A 17,903-nucleotide genomic window follows, 5' to 3' on the forward strand; every position below is an offset into this window, starting at 1 on the left:
ATCTTCAACTATGGGACAACCAAAAGGGACACACTTTATCCTTTCATCACAGCATCAAACTCTCACTTTTGGACCAATAACAAACAATAGAAGGGGGTTTTTGAAAGTAGATTCTATGGACATTAACAAGATTAGACCCTCCTTCTGGTTATGTGACCTAGCCAGATGAAGAGCACTGACTTCAGCCTTCACCACTGTTGCTCCAAAAGCAGCTGATCAGGTATAGTGTAGCGCAGATTTGATCTCTGACAGTATTTGTTGTCAGAGATTTCTGGCTTGTAGGTTGGAACTGGCAGAGGGGTTCTGAATTTGCTGCAATTTTTTTCTGCTGAAGTACTTCCAGACTATTTTTAACCTATAGTGTCAAGTACTTTCTCTAGCCTAGGCCTCTCACTGTATCCACACACCTGCCAATAAAATCAAAGAGTAAGTAACTTATCTCATATCTTTTTAAGAATCCTTCAATATTACTGGTTGTAAAGTGATGTGACTAATCAGCTTGAGTTTTCCAAGCTTCCCCATGGGAAAATGCTTAGCCTCTACTCAGTGTCTGTCCATGTCTACATGACTGATGTTCTGGAATTCACTGTAATGAATGTTGTATATGGACCAAAAGTCTCCATGGTGCCCTTATTTGTTCAATCTCCATCTAAACTCATTTATATAAACATTCTCTAGTGCCACTGGAAGCTAGTATGCTTCTCAGTGGGGAACTGAAGTGTACAGAATGTTCCAAGTTCCATCACTTGCTTGTGTTCATTCTTTGGCATCTGAGGTGGCAGTAGTTGACCTGAGATTTTTGGAATCGGCCAAGGCTCCACTCTTAACTTTATGTAACTTAAATAGAAACAGAAAATACTGGAAACTCTCAGCAGGTCAGGCAGCAACTGTGGAAAGAGCCTTCCTTACAACCGGGAAAGAAAGAAAGATAACTTAGTTATAACTTGTAGAGCAGGTGGGGGAGAGATGGAGAGGGCAAACAAAATTTCTCTGGTACGGGGAGGCCAGGGCTGCCATGGGAATAAATAGCAGAAGTTATCCAGTTGATAGGTTAATGGGGGCATTTAGAGAGAGTGAGAAATGAAAAAAAAGTTATAAAATGAGGACGGTTAGAGAATGAGAATACAAACAAATTGTAAAAAGTTGGAAGATGCATTACTGTAGGACATGCCCAGGAGGTCAGCTTTTGCTAACAGAGAGAGAAAAACTGAGCCAATATCACAGATGGATGACTTACACAGAATTGGCCAGTTCTGATGCAGACAGAGCAAGCAAGTTACGTCGCAGAATTCAATGCTGAGTTTGGCAGTTTGGAAGCTGCGGAGGAAAATTTCCCTGTATGACTGAAACTGGTAGACAATGCTAGCAGACAATGGCCTGCTGTTTGGTGGTAAGCTCATGATCCAAAGGGAGGTATGAGGGTGTGTCTGAGAGCAGATGTGTGGCCTTTATGAGATAGACGTCAGTTTGCAAGCCCACAATTGCACCATCTCTCCACAGCTTCCAGCCTTGTGGTCTCCCAGCCCTGCACTGCCCACTTCCACCTCGTGCTCAAGATTCACAAGGAGGACAATCCAGGCAGACCCATTGTTTCAGAGTGCTCTTGCCTGCCAAGCTGATTTCCTCCTACCTTGACTCCATCCTTTCTCTCCTCATCCAATCCTTCCCCACTTCCATCTGCAATACCTTTGATGCCTTGTGCCACATCGACAGTTTCAAATTCCCGGGTGTCTACCATGTCATTCTTTACCATGGAAAAACTATCCCATCTACACCTCCATCCCACACCAGGATGTTCTAAGTCCCCTTGACTTCCTCCTTGAACACAGACCTAATCAGTTCCCCTCCATCAACACACTCATTTGCATGGCTGAACTCACTCTCCTTCAACTCCACTCACTTTCTCTAGATCAGATGTGTAGCAATGGGAAATCACATAGGCCCAAGCTATGCCTGTCTACATGTGGGATACCACAGGACGGTCTTTATTTCAGTCCAACTTCAGCACCTTCACTCAACTCTTGTTGAGTGAGTGATGTCCAGTACATCAACAACTGCATTGGTGGGACTTTCTACACTCATACAAACCTTGAAAATTTAATTACATTAGTGTCATCTTCAACCTGCTCTCACCTTCACCTGGTCTATTTCTGACTATTCCCTTACCTTTCTGGATCTCTCAGTCTCTAATTCAAGAGATCAACTAGTGACAAACAACCTTTACAAGCCCACAGACTCCCACAGCTATCTAAACTTTATTTCCTCCCACCCTGCCTCAATTCTCCTGTGTCCTCCACTTGTGTTAGATTTAGTCTGATGATGAGACTTTCTACACAGCTGCCTCTGACATGCCTTCCTTCTTCCTGAATCATGGTTTTCTTTCCCTCATGGTTGACAGAGCCCTCGACTGCATCTCATCTATTTCCAGCACCTCTGCTCTCCTGAAGAAGGGTCCTGACCCGAAACGTTAATCACCTGTTTTTCTCCACAGATGCTGCCTGGCCTGCTGAGCTCCTCCAGCATCATCGTGTTTTTCATCTAGATTCCAGCATCTGCAGTCCTTTGTTTCTCTAGTGCCTCTGCTCTCACTCACTCTCCACATGGACAGAGCAAGGATTGAGTTCCCCAGTCCTCACCTTTCACTCCACCAGCCTTCATGTTCAACTGATCATCCTTCACAGTTTCTGCCAGCTTCAACAAGATTCCATCACCAAGCACATAAGCCCCTCCCCTCCGCTTTCAGCATTGCCTTATTTTTTTCTTTGTCCATTAGCACAGCCTAATCTGCTAATGGACAGAAAAAAACTAAAGCAATATCCAGATGGATTTTCCAACTTCTTACACTTCTTTATTTGTATTCTCACTCTTTAGCTGCCCTCAATTCATAGCTTTTGTTCATTTTCTCTCTCTCCAACTGCCCCCATTAACCTATTGAATGGAACTTCTCCAGAACTTAACATGAACATGTTTTCTCTCCTTCCCGGTTCTGACAAAGGGTCTTTGACCTGAAACATTATGTCTGTTTCTTTTTCCACAGATACTGCCTGACCTGTTGAATATTTCTATCATTCTATGTTATTATTTCTTTTTTTTATTTTCTTTACATAACTCACACTGGAACAAGTGTGGCCATGGCTTGACACTGTAGTCGAGTGCATGCTGCGTTGACACATGATAATTGACCCACTAGCAAGGACACACATGAGGGCAGCTGGTTCCAATTGAGTTATACCTCAGCATAGAAATCAATAAAAAACAGAAAATTAAGATGAAATCAGAATAAATATAGAAATTCAGCAATTTCTGAATTTGGTTACCAATTATGAATATTTTAGTGTGTGGTGGGAGAATTAAGGACCCACAAGTTCCTTCTTCTCCTCCAATTCGTCACACATGGCCTATTTACTTCTGCAACAGAGGCTGTGGGATGCAGTTCAATTTGATCACATTATCTAGGCAGTATTGAGGGGATGCTGCAACTTCACAGGACCTATCCCATGGATGAGGCATCTTTCTACATTTGTTGAAAACCTTCCAGACATGAATGCTAGTTGTGTGCTTGACGCATTACAAAGGACCATATTCATTTAAGGGGTTGGTGCCTTACGGGACTAGGTTAAAATACACATAAGCATAAAAGCCAGAGATGACTGTAACATAAAGCTACAAAAGTCTATAAATTTAAAGAGGAATTAAAGCTTCAACACCATAATAAAGATAGATCAATTCAGATTCTGTTTTCTCCGGGTTTTTTTTATTCTATAATATTTCTTTCCTGACACTTTTTCTCCAATATTTTCACTCTGAATCCTTTCATTTTAGGGGCTGAATGTCATACTTCTGTTCTTAGGTCCCCAATTATAATGAGGACCCAGTTGAAAACGAATAAACATTTGGTGGAATAAGTTGCTGCCAAAGCAGATTATTTAGGGCTACTCGTAGATGATGATCACTTTGGCAAAAATAACAAAGGTTTACAGGATCTGAACCACACCCCACCAACTGTAAATTCATTCAGGAAAGAGGGGAAAGACAGTGAGGACAAAAAGAAGCAAATGCTAATTGTATTTTCAGTACTGTGCACTTTACAATTCTGATATCTTCTGACTTTATGAGTTAATTTTCTCATAACGTAACATGGACTACCTAATAGTAGTTTCTCTATTTGCAGTGACGTGGTTATTTGTAAGTCAATGTCTGAGGACCAACAGGTTAAATCAATCACACTTAATCTGTTAATTGCTTGACAGTGAGCTCATTGCCTCAGGCACCCCACAAAGTGAAATAATAAATTATAAAACATAATAATTAGAATATCAAAAGGCAATTACAATTAGTCTATTTAATGATATTCAAAAGTATATAAATAGGAAGAGAAGTACAAATTAATTATAACCAATTCGAAAAAAGAAGTCTTAATCCTCATAATAAAACTTCTTACCTTTTGTCAAAGTTGGATCTGTCATATACACTATGATCATAGAATTATATCAGTGTGAATTTTCTTCACCAGTATTGGTAAAAGATCTTTTTTTTCCAATTGGCTTTTCTCCAATCTAAGCCTTTCTCACCAGTAAAAGAAAAATTCTGGCAAGTTATACTGCAGTAAAAATATATACTGAGATAGAAGCATTTGCCTTCCACCAAATAAACTTTTCTAAAAAAATCAGAAATTAAGTAATCATAACTTATCAATTCCACTTCATAATTGCTCCAGCAATTTCCCTCACTCTCCATGTACATACAAGGTATCCACTAGCCTTGCTAACATGCTCAGTTTTGTATTCCCTCTCTTTCAGTACTTCACAGCACAGTCCCCTCAACTGAGGCCGAACATTCTTGAGTCAAAGAACCAAATCTTCATTCCCCATGGACATCCATGTTTCTGATTGACATCCACATTGCATGGACCAGGAACATAAGTGAATGGCAAGTCTGGACTCAAATGGCCAGAGAAAGTTAAAAGGTTGTGAGGATGGAAGAATTTACAGAGTTACAGAAGGGCAAATAGGATTTAAATCCAAAGATGAGAATTTTAAAGGAGAGCCAGGTAGGTTAGTAAGAAGAGCGGTTTGGGGTGATTGACACTCCAAATGGCATTGGCTGTGGATGAGAAGCCTAGCCAGGAAAGCATTAGATAGGCAGAAGGTGAAAATGCATGGATGTGTTTTCAGCAGCAGATAGCCTGAAACAAGATCAGAGGCAGGTAATGGTAAAGAGTTCTAATCACTGATTATGGTACAGAACAAAGGTAGTGACTTTGTTCTTCCTAATGTAACTGAAGGAAACCGCTGCTCATCTATGACTAGATGGTCAAGCACTTTGACAACAAAGAGGCAATGGGAGGGTTGGGTGAAGTGACAGGCGAGGCAGAGCTGGGCCTCCATACATGATCATCAGAGTAGAAAACTAAAGTGATGACTGAAAACCAACATTAGAAAGTAATGAGAAAACCACAAAAAAACAAATATCTCTGAAGTAAATAAAGTGCAAATAATTAGGGAGTAATATAGTGGTGGTGTGTTCTGCTGAGTGCTTTAAAATTATGTTTAATATCTGTGAGAAACACCATAAGAAATCAGCAGGTATAATTTTAAACACTGGAGAAGTAAAAAGAACGAGAATAGACCAATTGATGCTTAAATTAAATAAACATTAAGAACAGTTGTGGGTGTGTAAATATTTAAAAGTAAATTCTGAAGGGAGCAGTATTTTGGTCAAAGTAAATTAAAAATATTCAAAAAAGAAATCTCATCCAGCACATGGTTGCCTGACAGTACAATTTACTACATCATATATAGGCCCTTTCCCGACTTGCCTCCTATGGTTCCCTTATGTTTTCTTCCCAGTAGGATATGTCGATCCAAAAACAAAAGCAAGATTGAAGAAAGCAGACATTGGAAGACCTTTGTTCTGTCTTAACGTAATGAGATTCACAAATGCCAAAACTGGATATTTCTGCAAACAAAATCTGCCCTACAACATTTTTCCTGAGAGACCAGAGTGAAATCCAAGATAACAAAGCTACAAGCTCAGCTGAGGCAGTTCACCCAATTCAAGGCAAAGGAGAAGAAAGGATCAATTGTTGGAGAGATAAAGAAAGAGTTTACTTTTCAATTGAAAATATATATTTGTTCAAACTTTGATAGCAGAATGGTTTACATTCCTTCCACTTCCTAGGGACAAAACTTCCGCAATCCACAGAAGGTTGTCTGTGCGGTAAGGTGGCCACATGGAACAGTGTATTGGTATATTGTGCAATTATCCACCAGGAGGGTTGAGCATTCCTTTTCACAGAGTTTAGGGACAGCAAGTTCTCAATTCTGGATACATCTTCAGGGCAACAGAAACTGGCTTGGAAGGGTGAATCTGCGGTAGGCGGGGAAGGGAAAAGCTGAAGGAGAGTCAACCTGAGCTCCTGCTACATATTTTCACAAAAAGCACAAGAGCAAGAGAGGTTCAGGATCTCACACAAACTCCCAGCCAAGAGTGATTCACGTGACCATCTTAAACAGCTGAGAAACTACATTCCAAAACAAAACGTGAGACAAAATTATTGCAATCCATCTCCTGACCAAATATATTGCCTCCAGAGTGCTGAGTATTGGAGAGCTTATAGACTTTGTAAAATTTATTAACCTTTCTGCAAGCGCAGGCAAGATAGAACCAGTGGCCTCTTTCTGTGCTGTAATGTGTTATAATTTGATGGTGTTAAACTTTTCTGATAATGTCAGCACATTTATATAAAAAATGCATTAAAAAAAAATCAAGCCTTAGCATCTGTGGCATATATGGTGCTCTAGATCTACACAGCTCAAATGATGCAAGCCGAATTAATCAGAGGGATCATTAAAAAAAAGACGTGTATGAGATTTCTATCTCACAACATAAAAGGTATAACCCCTGAGGTGCTGATAGGCTATTGAGCAATGAGGTTGATCTTGAACTACTTAACTCACCCCTAATTCTAGGCCATAAATCACAGTACAACAGATGTAATACATCTTAAGGACTTCATTCTCCAGATAGTTCTCAGGCAAACTTCAAAAATTCAGTGTTAGGCAAATATGCATAATATTGTTTGCAAATGGCATTGATGGAAAAGCAGTTCAGTCCTGCCTTTATTCTTTAATCTGCAAGGTTTTAAATCCCAAACCTCTATCATTTCTTCACAAATTCATGATTTATATCACCACCTGTCCTACTCTTTTTCACATTGGTGGTATCCTGCCCTTTAATTCCAGGGCCCTTCAGCCTAAAATCCCTACTAAAAAAAATCTTGGACCTACAGGCCCAACATAATAATTTACAGGCTCTTACAAACTTCTATAGATGTACGGTGGAGAGCATCCTGACTGGTTGCATCACAGCATGGGATGGAGGCTCCAATGCAGAGGATTGCAAGAGGCTGCAAAGGGTTGTAGACTCAGCCTGCTCCATCATGGACACAACCTTCCCCATCACTGAGGACATCTTCAAGAGGTGGTGCCTCAAGAAGGTGGCATTTATCATTAAGGACCTTCACCATCCGGGGCACGTGCTCTTCTCAGGGAGGAGGTACAGGAGCCTGAAGACCCAAACTCTACAACTCAGGAACAGCTTCTTCCCCTCCGCCATCAGATTTCTGAATGATCCATGAACCCAAGTACACTACCTCATTATTCCTTTTTCTTGCACTATTTATTTATTTTTGTAATTTATAGATTTTATGTCTTTGCACTGTACTGCTGCTGCAAAACAACAAACTTCATGTCATATGTCAGTGATAATAATTGATTCTGATGCAGGTATCAAAAATCAAAACAATTAAGTAAACACTGTAAATTCTATGTTCTGAATGCATCTTATACACAAGGTAATTCATAAAAATGTGATTTCCATTTAGTTTGTGACCAAATGAATGTTTCTTAACAAAGCCTTGTTTTAGCCCAGAGACCAAGGCTCCCACAAAACACTTAAATTCTTGTTGATATGGTGATTGGCTTTTGCTTTTATTTATATATCTATTTTAAAAGCATCCATTACAATTAAAATCTATGAATACAGATTAATATTTCCATTGGAGATAAAATAATGAGAGACTTAAAATACTGAAATTTGTTATCACTAACTTACAAATTGTACAGTCAAGATCTATGCAACTTACTTCACACATAGTATTCACTTTCCAAACCCTGACTTCTGGACAGGTGAACTTTTTTTTCATTACACTCCAGCAATGCTGTTTACAATTCATGCCTCATGCAGTCAATATCCTGAACTTTCTGAGCAACCCAGTTAAGCACTCCTGTCAAGCAAATAAAATGCTGTGCTCTAAAGGTTGTTTATGTACAGAAGCTGACTGTGTTTCATTGTTTGTTACCTGGCTCACTTTCCTTTCCCTGCACAGCACATAAGGAAGAATTCTCCTATCAGTTGTGACAGCAGGGTATTAATGCTGCCTTGCTGGCATGCTGCCCAGGGATGCTCCTTCCTACAGTGGCGCTGCAACAGAATATGGACTTTGGGCAGTTCTAGAGGGAGAGTGAGTTCAGGTTATCTTCCACTTGCACAGCCTCTATCCTCCAAAGTAAACAGCTCCCACTATGAGCTATGCAAAGTGTCATTTCTCACAAAGGCTTCAAGAGGCCTGGGAATTACAACAACCCCCTGTTCGGAAATCATTCAATTTTGCCCACAGCTGTGTTCAAGTGTAATTAAGATCTTTTAATAAACACATCTCCTGGAATGTTCTCTCAGTTGATTATCATTCTTGTGTCACTGAAGTAAATCTATATTCAAAGATGGAATAGGTCGAAAACAGTAGTATTTTTTAAATGAATGAGTTCAGGAAGGACTTCGAAATCTATTTTGGATTCCTGTGTCTCCTTGGTTCAATTTTAGCATAGTTTTATTCCTCAAAGGGCTAACAACTTCAAGCACTTAGAAGATTTATTTCTATTTACTTCACCATGAGATATGCTGTGGCTTTATTCTCCCTCAGTATCTATATTAAAGCTCAGGCAAAAAGCTTTGTACTAAACATATACTTGTAGTTCCAAGACAGAATTCATCCTTTGAACTACTTCGCCAGTGCTATCCCCTGATGCTTGCTGCTCAAGTGAAGTCTGCTTATTGCAATGGGGTTAAGGTTACTGCTTGGCAAAACTGTCCTTGATCTTAGACTTTGGACTCCAGCTCATGTTATAAAATAGTTTCACTTACTGTAAGGATTATGCCTTGTTGACTCCAAATTGTCTTCTTAATGGTAAGTATTAACACAAGGAAAGCAGTTTATAAACTGTACTTAGTAGTTGTGTGTGTGTGTGTGTGTGTGTGTGTGTGTGTGTGTGTGTGTGTGTGTGTGTGTGTGTGTGTGTGTGTGTGCGCATGCGCACACGTGTATGTTTATCTTTTACAAAGCACCATTAAGAACATTCATAGTTTAGACTTATTGGGTGCTTTTATCCACCAGCAGTCACTGAGCAGGAGAGCTGCTCGCTACATCCTGAGATTTCAGCCTGCAATTAGACCTAATCTGTTTATTTGGGAAAGATCCATCTAAAGTCTTTCCTTAAACGTACAGATCAGCCCTGACAATATCAAAGTCCAACAGTAAATGGTGCACATTGCAGTTGCAGCTACCAGGACTTCATAGATGGATGTCCAATTTGTTGATCCAGCCTATTATCTTCTCTGAGTATAGAAGTCATTGCAGCTTCCCTGATGTGTAAAGACACTCAGAAATAAGGGCCATGGCAAGAGAGACTTTATTTTTACAGTCTTTTTGGGGAAGGAGAAACTGCTGTTCCACAAGAAATACTTAGGGTTCTTAAACCTTCTCAAATTCCTTTCCTGCTTGTTGGAAGAATGTTGTTACCCAAATTCCACACCCAGTTTCAGCTGAACAACTGATTGGGGGAAGTGCGCTGATGGGCTAAACACACAAGTGTTACTGGACACAGGTTAAAAGGGTTGTGCACTTTGCCTTAGCTCCCTCAATGAAATCTCACTCTATATGAAAAATGAGCCCTTAGGTCCAGGAACAAAATGCAAATTTGTTAAAAATGTGTCTGCAACATCAAAGCTTCACCCTGTTAAAATAATGGTTGCATGATATAGTTTGAATGTTTACTACAAAATTGACCTATCCAATTGGCTGGTGAGTTACAGCCAGTCATACATGAGGAATTCTGAATGGGTTATCCCAACTGGTAAAACAACTACCATGTGTTCAGCTGAAGTCTCAGTGAATTTAGACAATGTGCAATTAATTTCTGTGAGAGATCAAGTTTCATCCCTGTACTTCCTAAGATATTAGGTCAACTTCAACAAGTTATATTTAAATAATGTCTTTAGTTGAGTAAAATGTCCAAATATGTTTCACAGCCATGTTATCAACAAAATTCAACTGAAGTCACACAAGGAGATATTAGAGTTGATGAAATAGATTTTAAGTTATGTCTAGTTGGAGGATAATGAGATAGAATGATTGAGAGGTATAGTGAGCAAAAGGTAAATGTTAAGGTCTTGGCAATTGAAAGCATGGCTGCCAGAGGTGAATGATTAGAATCAAGAGACCAGAACTGGAATAACATAGCAATCTTAGAGGGTTTTAGGAATGATAACAGATATAGGGATGGACAACCTCATGGAGGGACTGAAGACAAAGATGCCAATGAGGCATTGCTTAAGCAATAACCATCAAGCACAACGGACCTATGGGAATTGTTGCATTAGGACATAGGCAACAGAATTTTGGATTACCTCAGAGTTTTGGATTGTAGAATGTGGGAAGCTGAGAGTGCTTTGGAATTAATGTCTACAGATAACACATTATCAATGAGTGAGAAGCAGATTAACTGAAGTAGGGGTAAGTAGTCATGGTGATGTAATGGATTGAAGACCATCTGAGGTCAAAAATGCCTCCAAATGCCAACAGTCTGATTTTGGTTCAGACAGTTGACAGTATGGAAGTTAGAATAGGTAGTTACTGGAAAATGTAAAGACAATGCCTTTGGTCTTCCCAATATTCATTTGGAAGAAATCTCTGCTCATTGAGTATTGAATATCAGCAATGCTGTATGACAATTTAGAGACAGTGTTGGTGTCGAGAAACACACTGGTAAGCTGGAGCTGGATGTCTATATCATATTTATTGAAATTGATACAATGTTTTTGGATAACATTGCCGAATAGCAGCATGTTGATGTGATGTAAGAAGGAGCCAAAGACAGATCTTAGAGGTAATAGCTAGGCAGCAGGAGGAGTTGTCATTCCAGATGATTCCCTGCCCATGACTGGGTAGAATTGGATGAGTGTGGCCCCACCCAGTTGAACATTGGTAAAGAGGTGTTGAAGGAGGATAGTGTGATCAATCACTGCAAAGAATGAAGGCAGATCAAGGAAGTCAGAAGGCAGGGTTTGCTTCTGTTACTGTCACAAGTTATCATTTTTGAGCTGTGGAATCATTCTGGGTACATTGAGGAAGCATAAACGATTGGAGTGACTCAAATATGGCATTCTAGGAGAGGTAGGCAGCAGCACATTTGAAAACTATGCAGAGGAAATACAGATTGGCAGATTGGAAGTGGGTGGTAGTTTGCTAAATTGATTAGTTAGGAGTTGTTTTGTTAAAGATGGGATGATGATACCAGATTTGCAGGAGAGGAGTCTCATTAGCAAGACAAGCTCAGACAGTGCATAAGGTGTGAAACAGGATAAAGTTACATATTCAGGGTTGTGCCAGGGGTGGGTTTTAGAAGACTCTGGGGAAACTGTTCCATATTTTCGATAGCTGTTCCTATTTTTTTAATTTCATTTTTAATAATGTCAATATTTCTGGATGTAGGAGAGATTCAGAAACATTTGAAAACAGAGAGCCTTGATAGCCAACAAAGGTTTTGCCAACTATCAAAGGCTTCCACAGATGTTTCTTGGCCAGGGCACATTCTGGCCCATCCATAGAAGTCCAATCATATCATTCACAATCCTGTTTCTGCTCAGAGTCTCTTTGCCAAACTCCAAGATGCTTCAATGGAGCATTTTAGCCCTCCAAATGTGACTGGATTCAGGATCTGGTTATCACTGGCAAGGCTGCCATTTATTGTCTATCCCTAAATTTCCACAAGAAGGTGGTGATGAGGGGTGGTGCCCCTGTGCTGCCCTTGTCCTTCATTGGTTTGGAAGGTGCTGTTAGAGCAGCCTGAGTCAATAACCACAGTACATTCTGTAAATGGTACACACTGCAGTCACTGTGCATCAGTGGTGAAGGGGATGATTGTTGAAGGTGATTGATGGGGTGCCAATCAATTGAACTGCTTTACCTGTTTGGTGTCAAACTTCATGAAAGTAATTGACTCCGTACTCATCCAGGAAAGTGCAGAGTATTCCATTTGTATTTGTTGAAGATGGGGCGTGAAGAAAATGGGGGGGGGGGGGGTTAAGAAAATCTAATCATAGAGAAAAGAAGCTGGGGAGTTTTCTTTACATTCAAGGATGATACTAAAACAATGAGGAAGTTTTGCAGGTGAAAGTCTGGACCAAATTGTAGCTATTGCAATCCAGCCAGATCAGGTAGTAAACACTTTAACCAGATGCCCATTGTGTCTATTCAAGGGAATATCTTTTGAATTTAAGGAAGGAGAGATTACCCATGTACCAGAGGGAACATCCAAGGTGAAAGAGAATAATTACGGTATCTTGACTAGTTGTTCATTTTTTTGTGTTAGGTTGCTTTTCTCAATAAATTATTTCCTTCAGAGAATCAAGCAGCATTTCAAAATAGTGGAGTACCTTTGATTTCCCCAAGAATCTCCCCTGTATTGAGTCCAGCCATCTTCTCTTTCCAGTCCTTAGAGAGAAATTTCTCGACACAGGATGATTCTGCAGAGAAAAGAAATTACAAGTTATGAAGGAGCATTACTGCTTACTAGTGAAAATATTTGGTGATCCTGTTATGGAATATGGATTACATTTGACTGACATTTGAAATAATGAACAGCCACATGCTGTGCTAACAAAATGAACGTTTATCCCAAACAGTAACTCCCTAAGTTCCATTAATAATTGCCAAGACTTTCATTCCATTTGTCCACGTGTAAACCATGGGTTCATGGGCCCACAACACAAAGCAGCCTTTAGTCTGGACTAAATTGACAGTTACATGATAGTTGTTGTGGGAAACAGAACAGTGTCTGAGGTTGGTCAGACACATGGTGTTTGGGCCAGAGTTTTACCAGATCCAGAAGAGTTTGATTCTGACATTGGGACCCAAATAGAAAATGATCCACTCCCCAACACTAACAATACTCACTTCAACAAACACAAAAATGCTACCTCTTTTACTATTATGTTTGAAGGTTCAAACATGGATTGGTTCAAATTTGGACATTCATTTCAGATTACTTTGGTTACAAAACATTATCCTATGAGCTGTTAGATGGAGCAGTATTATTCTGCAAATTAAATGCCACGAAGGCTTCACTTTCTGTTCATCATCACTTTCTATTTTTTATGTCAAGTCAGTCTTCACATTAACTTGTCATTAATTCTAAGAGTCTTAATCATTTTTGGAAGCTTTGCAGTTTGAATTTCATCAGAAGTCCTTCTGAAAATCAGTTGCTATAAGAGCACCTACAAATTTAGTTACCTGCTCGAAGAACTCTAGTGAATTTGTGAGGCATGAACTATTGCCTCTAAATCTATGATGACTATTCCTTATGGCTCCTTTATTCTTTAAGTGAACATTGATAGCATCTCATAAAATGCTCTCAACCATTTTTCCTATTATGAATGTTACGTGAACTTGCCGTTATTCCTTAATTCATCTCTTCTTTTCTTTATATTGGTGAATAACATCCACTATAATACTTTCATGCAGCGCCCACAAAATTATTAATCAAAGACTTTTGCATATCCTTCAGATTTCCGGGGCACATTCACCTGCTCCAGGTGCCTGAAAAACAACTAAAGTCTTCGAGTTCCTTTATTAGAGATGCTTTACTAATATATACACATAGATTGATGAGTCAAAATAACTGACATTTGACCAAAATCTTCATTTGTGTAAAAAGGAATGAGATATTAATGAAACACTCATGGCATTTCTTGATCCTTTATAACATTTCAACTCCATTCATCATTTAAAGGTGCCATCAGCAAATTTTCACTCCATTCACATCCTACAACTACCAAAATGTGTCTCGATTTCTCTCATTGCTATCCACAGGTTTTATTCCAACTGTGCACCAACTTTTTCTTTGATGCAGTTTAATTACCCTTAAATGACATGGCACAAATCCACATGACTTGGGGCTGTGGTAATGGCTGCTTTACCAGCCTTCTCTCTTCTACCATAGTGTCTGATTCTGGGATTCATGTCCACAGATATCAACCAACTATCACCATTTCAATTATGTAGCAAATCTTTGTTTGAACCTCAATGGTATGAGCAGACTAGTTAACTGTGAAAGCCATCACCACAGAATCTGATCCTGACTCATCAACACATGTGCCTACAATTCCTTGAAGGATAAATATTATGTTCCTATCCTTCACCCACTTACAATTCAGCAAGTCTCCCATATTTTCTATAATAGGCCTTTAGATTATTTCTGACCTCTTCATTGAGCTACAGTAACATTGACCCTTATTTTTCATACAGTGTCTTCTTTTTAAAAAGGAAGCCTTCCAAAGATAATTTTTCTTCAATAATTTTGCCTTCAAGTTTAATTTACCATTTCATCCACCTTATTTCTCTTTGTCAGTTTGAGAGGCTCAATCAGGAGTTTGTTGGCTGACTGTTCCTTTGTTACAGATGAGGATCTCATATTTATTTTAATAAAGGTTAGAGGGTTTTCACCACAGAATTTGTGTGACTTCAGTCTTTTTAAGGCCCGTGGTTAACTTGCAGGCCTAGTTGAATATTTATTTGTGAGGCTATTATTAATCATATGGATTTAAGATTCCTTGTTATCAGTCATTATTAGTTTTGTATAAGAAAGTTAAAACCAATTATTCACTCTATTAATCCATATAACATCCACAAGTTATCAAAATAGTTCCAGAAACCTGGAATATTTAGAAATAACTTCAGAAAATTAAACCTTTCTGGAGTGCAGGACAATAGCTATTAAAGTTACCCTTCATATTTTGTGAGAAAGTTTGCATTTGCCTTTCCTTTTAGAAGTTATTTCAGTTTCTAAAGCAGTGATGTCCATTGACCCCTTCCAGAAAATATCAGTAAATGTCATCATAAATGGAATTAAAGCAACTGAATCTTGGAATTCAGTGTTGTATATTTTTTTAAATGGTTACAAACTGAATCATCATCTCTCATCCAAACCCCCCAACTCCAACTTTCTTCTAAGAAACACTGATCCATTCCATGCATGTGTTTGTGCAGTATTGTCACCTTTCCAATACCCTGTCCAAGTGACTATTTCCTTAATGCAAACCTATAGAGTGACTGACACCAGGCTAAACAACCTGTGATGTGAAAGCACCCAAACCTCTTCATAATCAAATGCATATTCCTGCAAGAATTGCTGGAAAGTGACTGTGAGTTTGGAATCTTCACAGAGTCTTTCCACTATCCCCATCCTCTTAGACCAAAGCAAAAGCACTCTTCCTACTTACAGCATTACTGAAATGAACTAACAGCAATATCCTTCGCTTCCCACTTGAGCTTTTGGAAAACAGTTGTTGAATCAGCAAGGGGTGAGATCAGTAGCAGTCACCATAAGCTTGGTTGAAGAGATAGGTTTTTAGAAGATTTTTGAAAAGAAAGCTCAAGGTAAAAGGATTAAGGAAATCTAATGCTTAGAAGACAGGCGGTTGAAGCCTCTGCTACCAGTGGTGGGTTAAGACATTACACAAAAGGTCAACATCTGTGAAATACAATGTTGGGTGAATGTAGGGCAGCGGTGAGCTCCAGAGGCAATATGAGATGAAGGCATGCAGGCAATGTTTCTTATACGAAAGTAGGAGTTGAATTTTACTCAAGAGGCTCAGAGTTCTTACAACTGCAAGGCATAGAAGGATACGGACCTAATGCGGGCAAATCGGATTAGTGTAGGTTGACAAAAAGGTCAGCGAGGACATGGTGGGCCAAAGGATCTGTTTCTGTGCTGCACAACAACTCTATGAGTCAACTCTACCTCTAAAACTCTGGGTGGTTGAAAGGTCCCACCCGTTTTTAATTTTAAGACCCAGAGAGGATGGCTGAAGCCCCCATCCATACATCTACATAGCCTCTGCTCACCCCTTGATTCTGCTCGTGCATGCAGGGCTTTAAAGATGAGGAAGGGGATTTGAAATTTCATGTTTTAGTGGAAGGTCATCAAAAACAGGGGAACAGGCAAGCTAAAGAATGTGAGTCTCTGAGGAAACATGAAAGTTGCTGAATCTAGGAGTGACAATAGCTTCCAAAAAAGTATTAGCAGAGGTTGTGGAAACACTACGTTTCAGGAGAGAATGTGGGGGTCGGAGCAGGGAGCCAAGGAGCCAGAGATGACACCAGCATTACAAGCTAAGAAACTGAATCTAACATAATAGGCAGCAACTTGAGAAAGATATTGGTGCTCAGAGACTGGAGTTACTGTCTGGGGAGGTAGAGACAGCGCAATGGTTCTAGCTTTACTGAAGTTGAACTGGAGGAAGTTATGACTTATCCAGTTCTAAATGTCTGACAGAGGAGATCAGGGGCTTGATAAGAGGTAATGGAGAGGCATAGCTGGGTGTCACACGCCAGAACTGCAAATGATAATGCCACAGACCAAGGATCAGGGCTTGTCTCTATGGCTTAGTACCATATCTGGCACTACATTCACTTACTCTACTGTTTAACTGCTCCTTCTGCTTCCAACGAAAATCTTGTTAAATTTCCTTGCTTCTCTTTTGTCTCTGCATAACCAGTCTCATTTCCCTATCACTTAAGAATTGGATTTGTCATGCAGTTTTAAGTCATGAGACCAAAGAAAATGTCTTACAAAAAAATCATTATATTCTCATAATAAAAAAATAATTGGCTCTTCAGTTTTGGGAAAATATGCACTCATTCGGGAAGAAGAACAATATTGTTTAGAACATTCAGTCTCTGCTGTCTTATTGATGCAGTTTGCAGTTTATTCAAAGAAGAAGAGTTATCTTAGGCTGACAGTTTTAGAAAGGTAGATCAGAAGACTGTCTGCACTGATAAGCAGCACTACAAAGGAAATGTAAAAGCAAGCACTAGGTAAAAGATGACATGAAGTACACACTATCAGCGCCCAGCAATGAAAACAATTAACATGTCTTCCCACTGCAATGAATCAGTCCAGGCATTGCTGGAATTCCATTTTCTGTTGCAAGGACTGTGATAAAGAGCATGTTGCTAACTACCAGACCCTGGGCTCTGAAGTCTTCTTCGAAGCTGGGGGTCAGCTTGTTCTCATCAAGTTGAACTTTTTCAAGTGCAGTCTTGCATGTTTTTTTGACAGCACAGATCAGTGCTGGGACCCAGATATTGAAAACTAAAGATAGAAGATCAAAGAATGCTTACCAAAGCTGGTGTGCATCCCCATTAAAATATACATGCAATATTGCATAAATAAATTGACTCGCCGACCTTTATCTCGGTGGGGGGCACTGGTAGGTAGTTTGGGTCTATAAATCTGGAATCAAGGAACAATTGCACTCTGTATTTATCTCCACTCCACTTGAACATGAAAGATTACAGTGTTCAAAGCATAGTCCAACCATGTTGTGTAGCAAGAATTGGACTTCTTCAGAAATTAAAGAACCTAATGGCAGTGAGTTGGATTTGTGTTTTATATCATTTAGTTTGTAGATTTATAAGAACAGCCATGTGATATCCTATTATTGCTTGTTACCTGAATTCTCAATAAAAAAATATTCAAAGTATTTCATGAGCAAAATGGAAT

The 17,903-nt window shown here is 39.4% G+C and overlaps 1 protein-coding gene across 1 annotated transcript in view; it reads right to left on the reverse strand.

The window, feature by feature from the left end:
• Nucleotides 1-17,903, reverse strand: part of sox6 (SRY-box transcription factor 6) — a 325,865-nt gene that overhangs the window by 179,975 nt on the left and 127,987 nt on the right. Inside the window, 1 exon segment of the mRNA XM_052029327.1 lies at nucleotides 12,775-12,864. Coding sequence (XP_051885287.1) covers nucleotides 12,775-12,864 — 90 coding nt within the window.

Source organism: Pristis pectinata, chromosome 14 (genome assembly GCF_009764475.1).
Source record: "Pristis pectinata isolate sPriPec2 chromosome 14, sPriPec2.1.pri, whole genome shotgun sequence".
Taxonomy (NCBI): Eukaryota; Metazoa; Chordata; class Chondrichthyes; order Rhinopristiformes; family Pristidae; genus Pristis; species Pristis pectinata.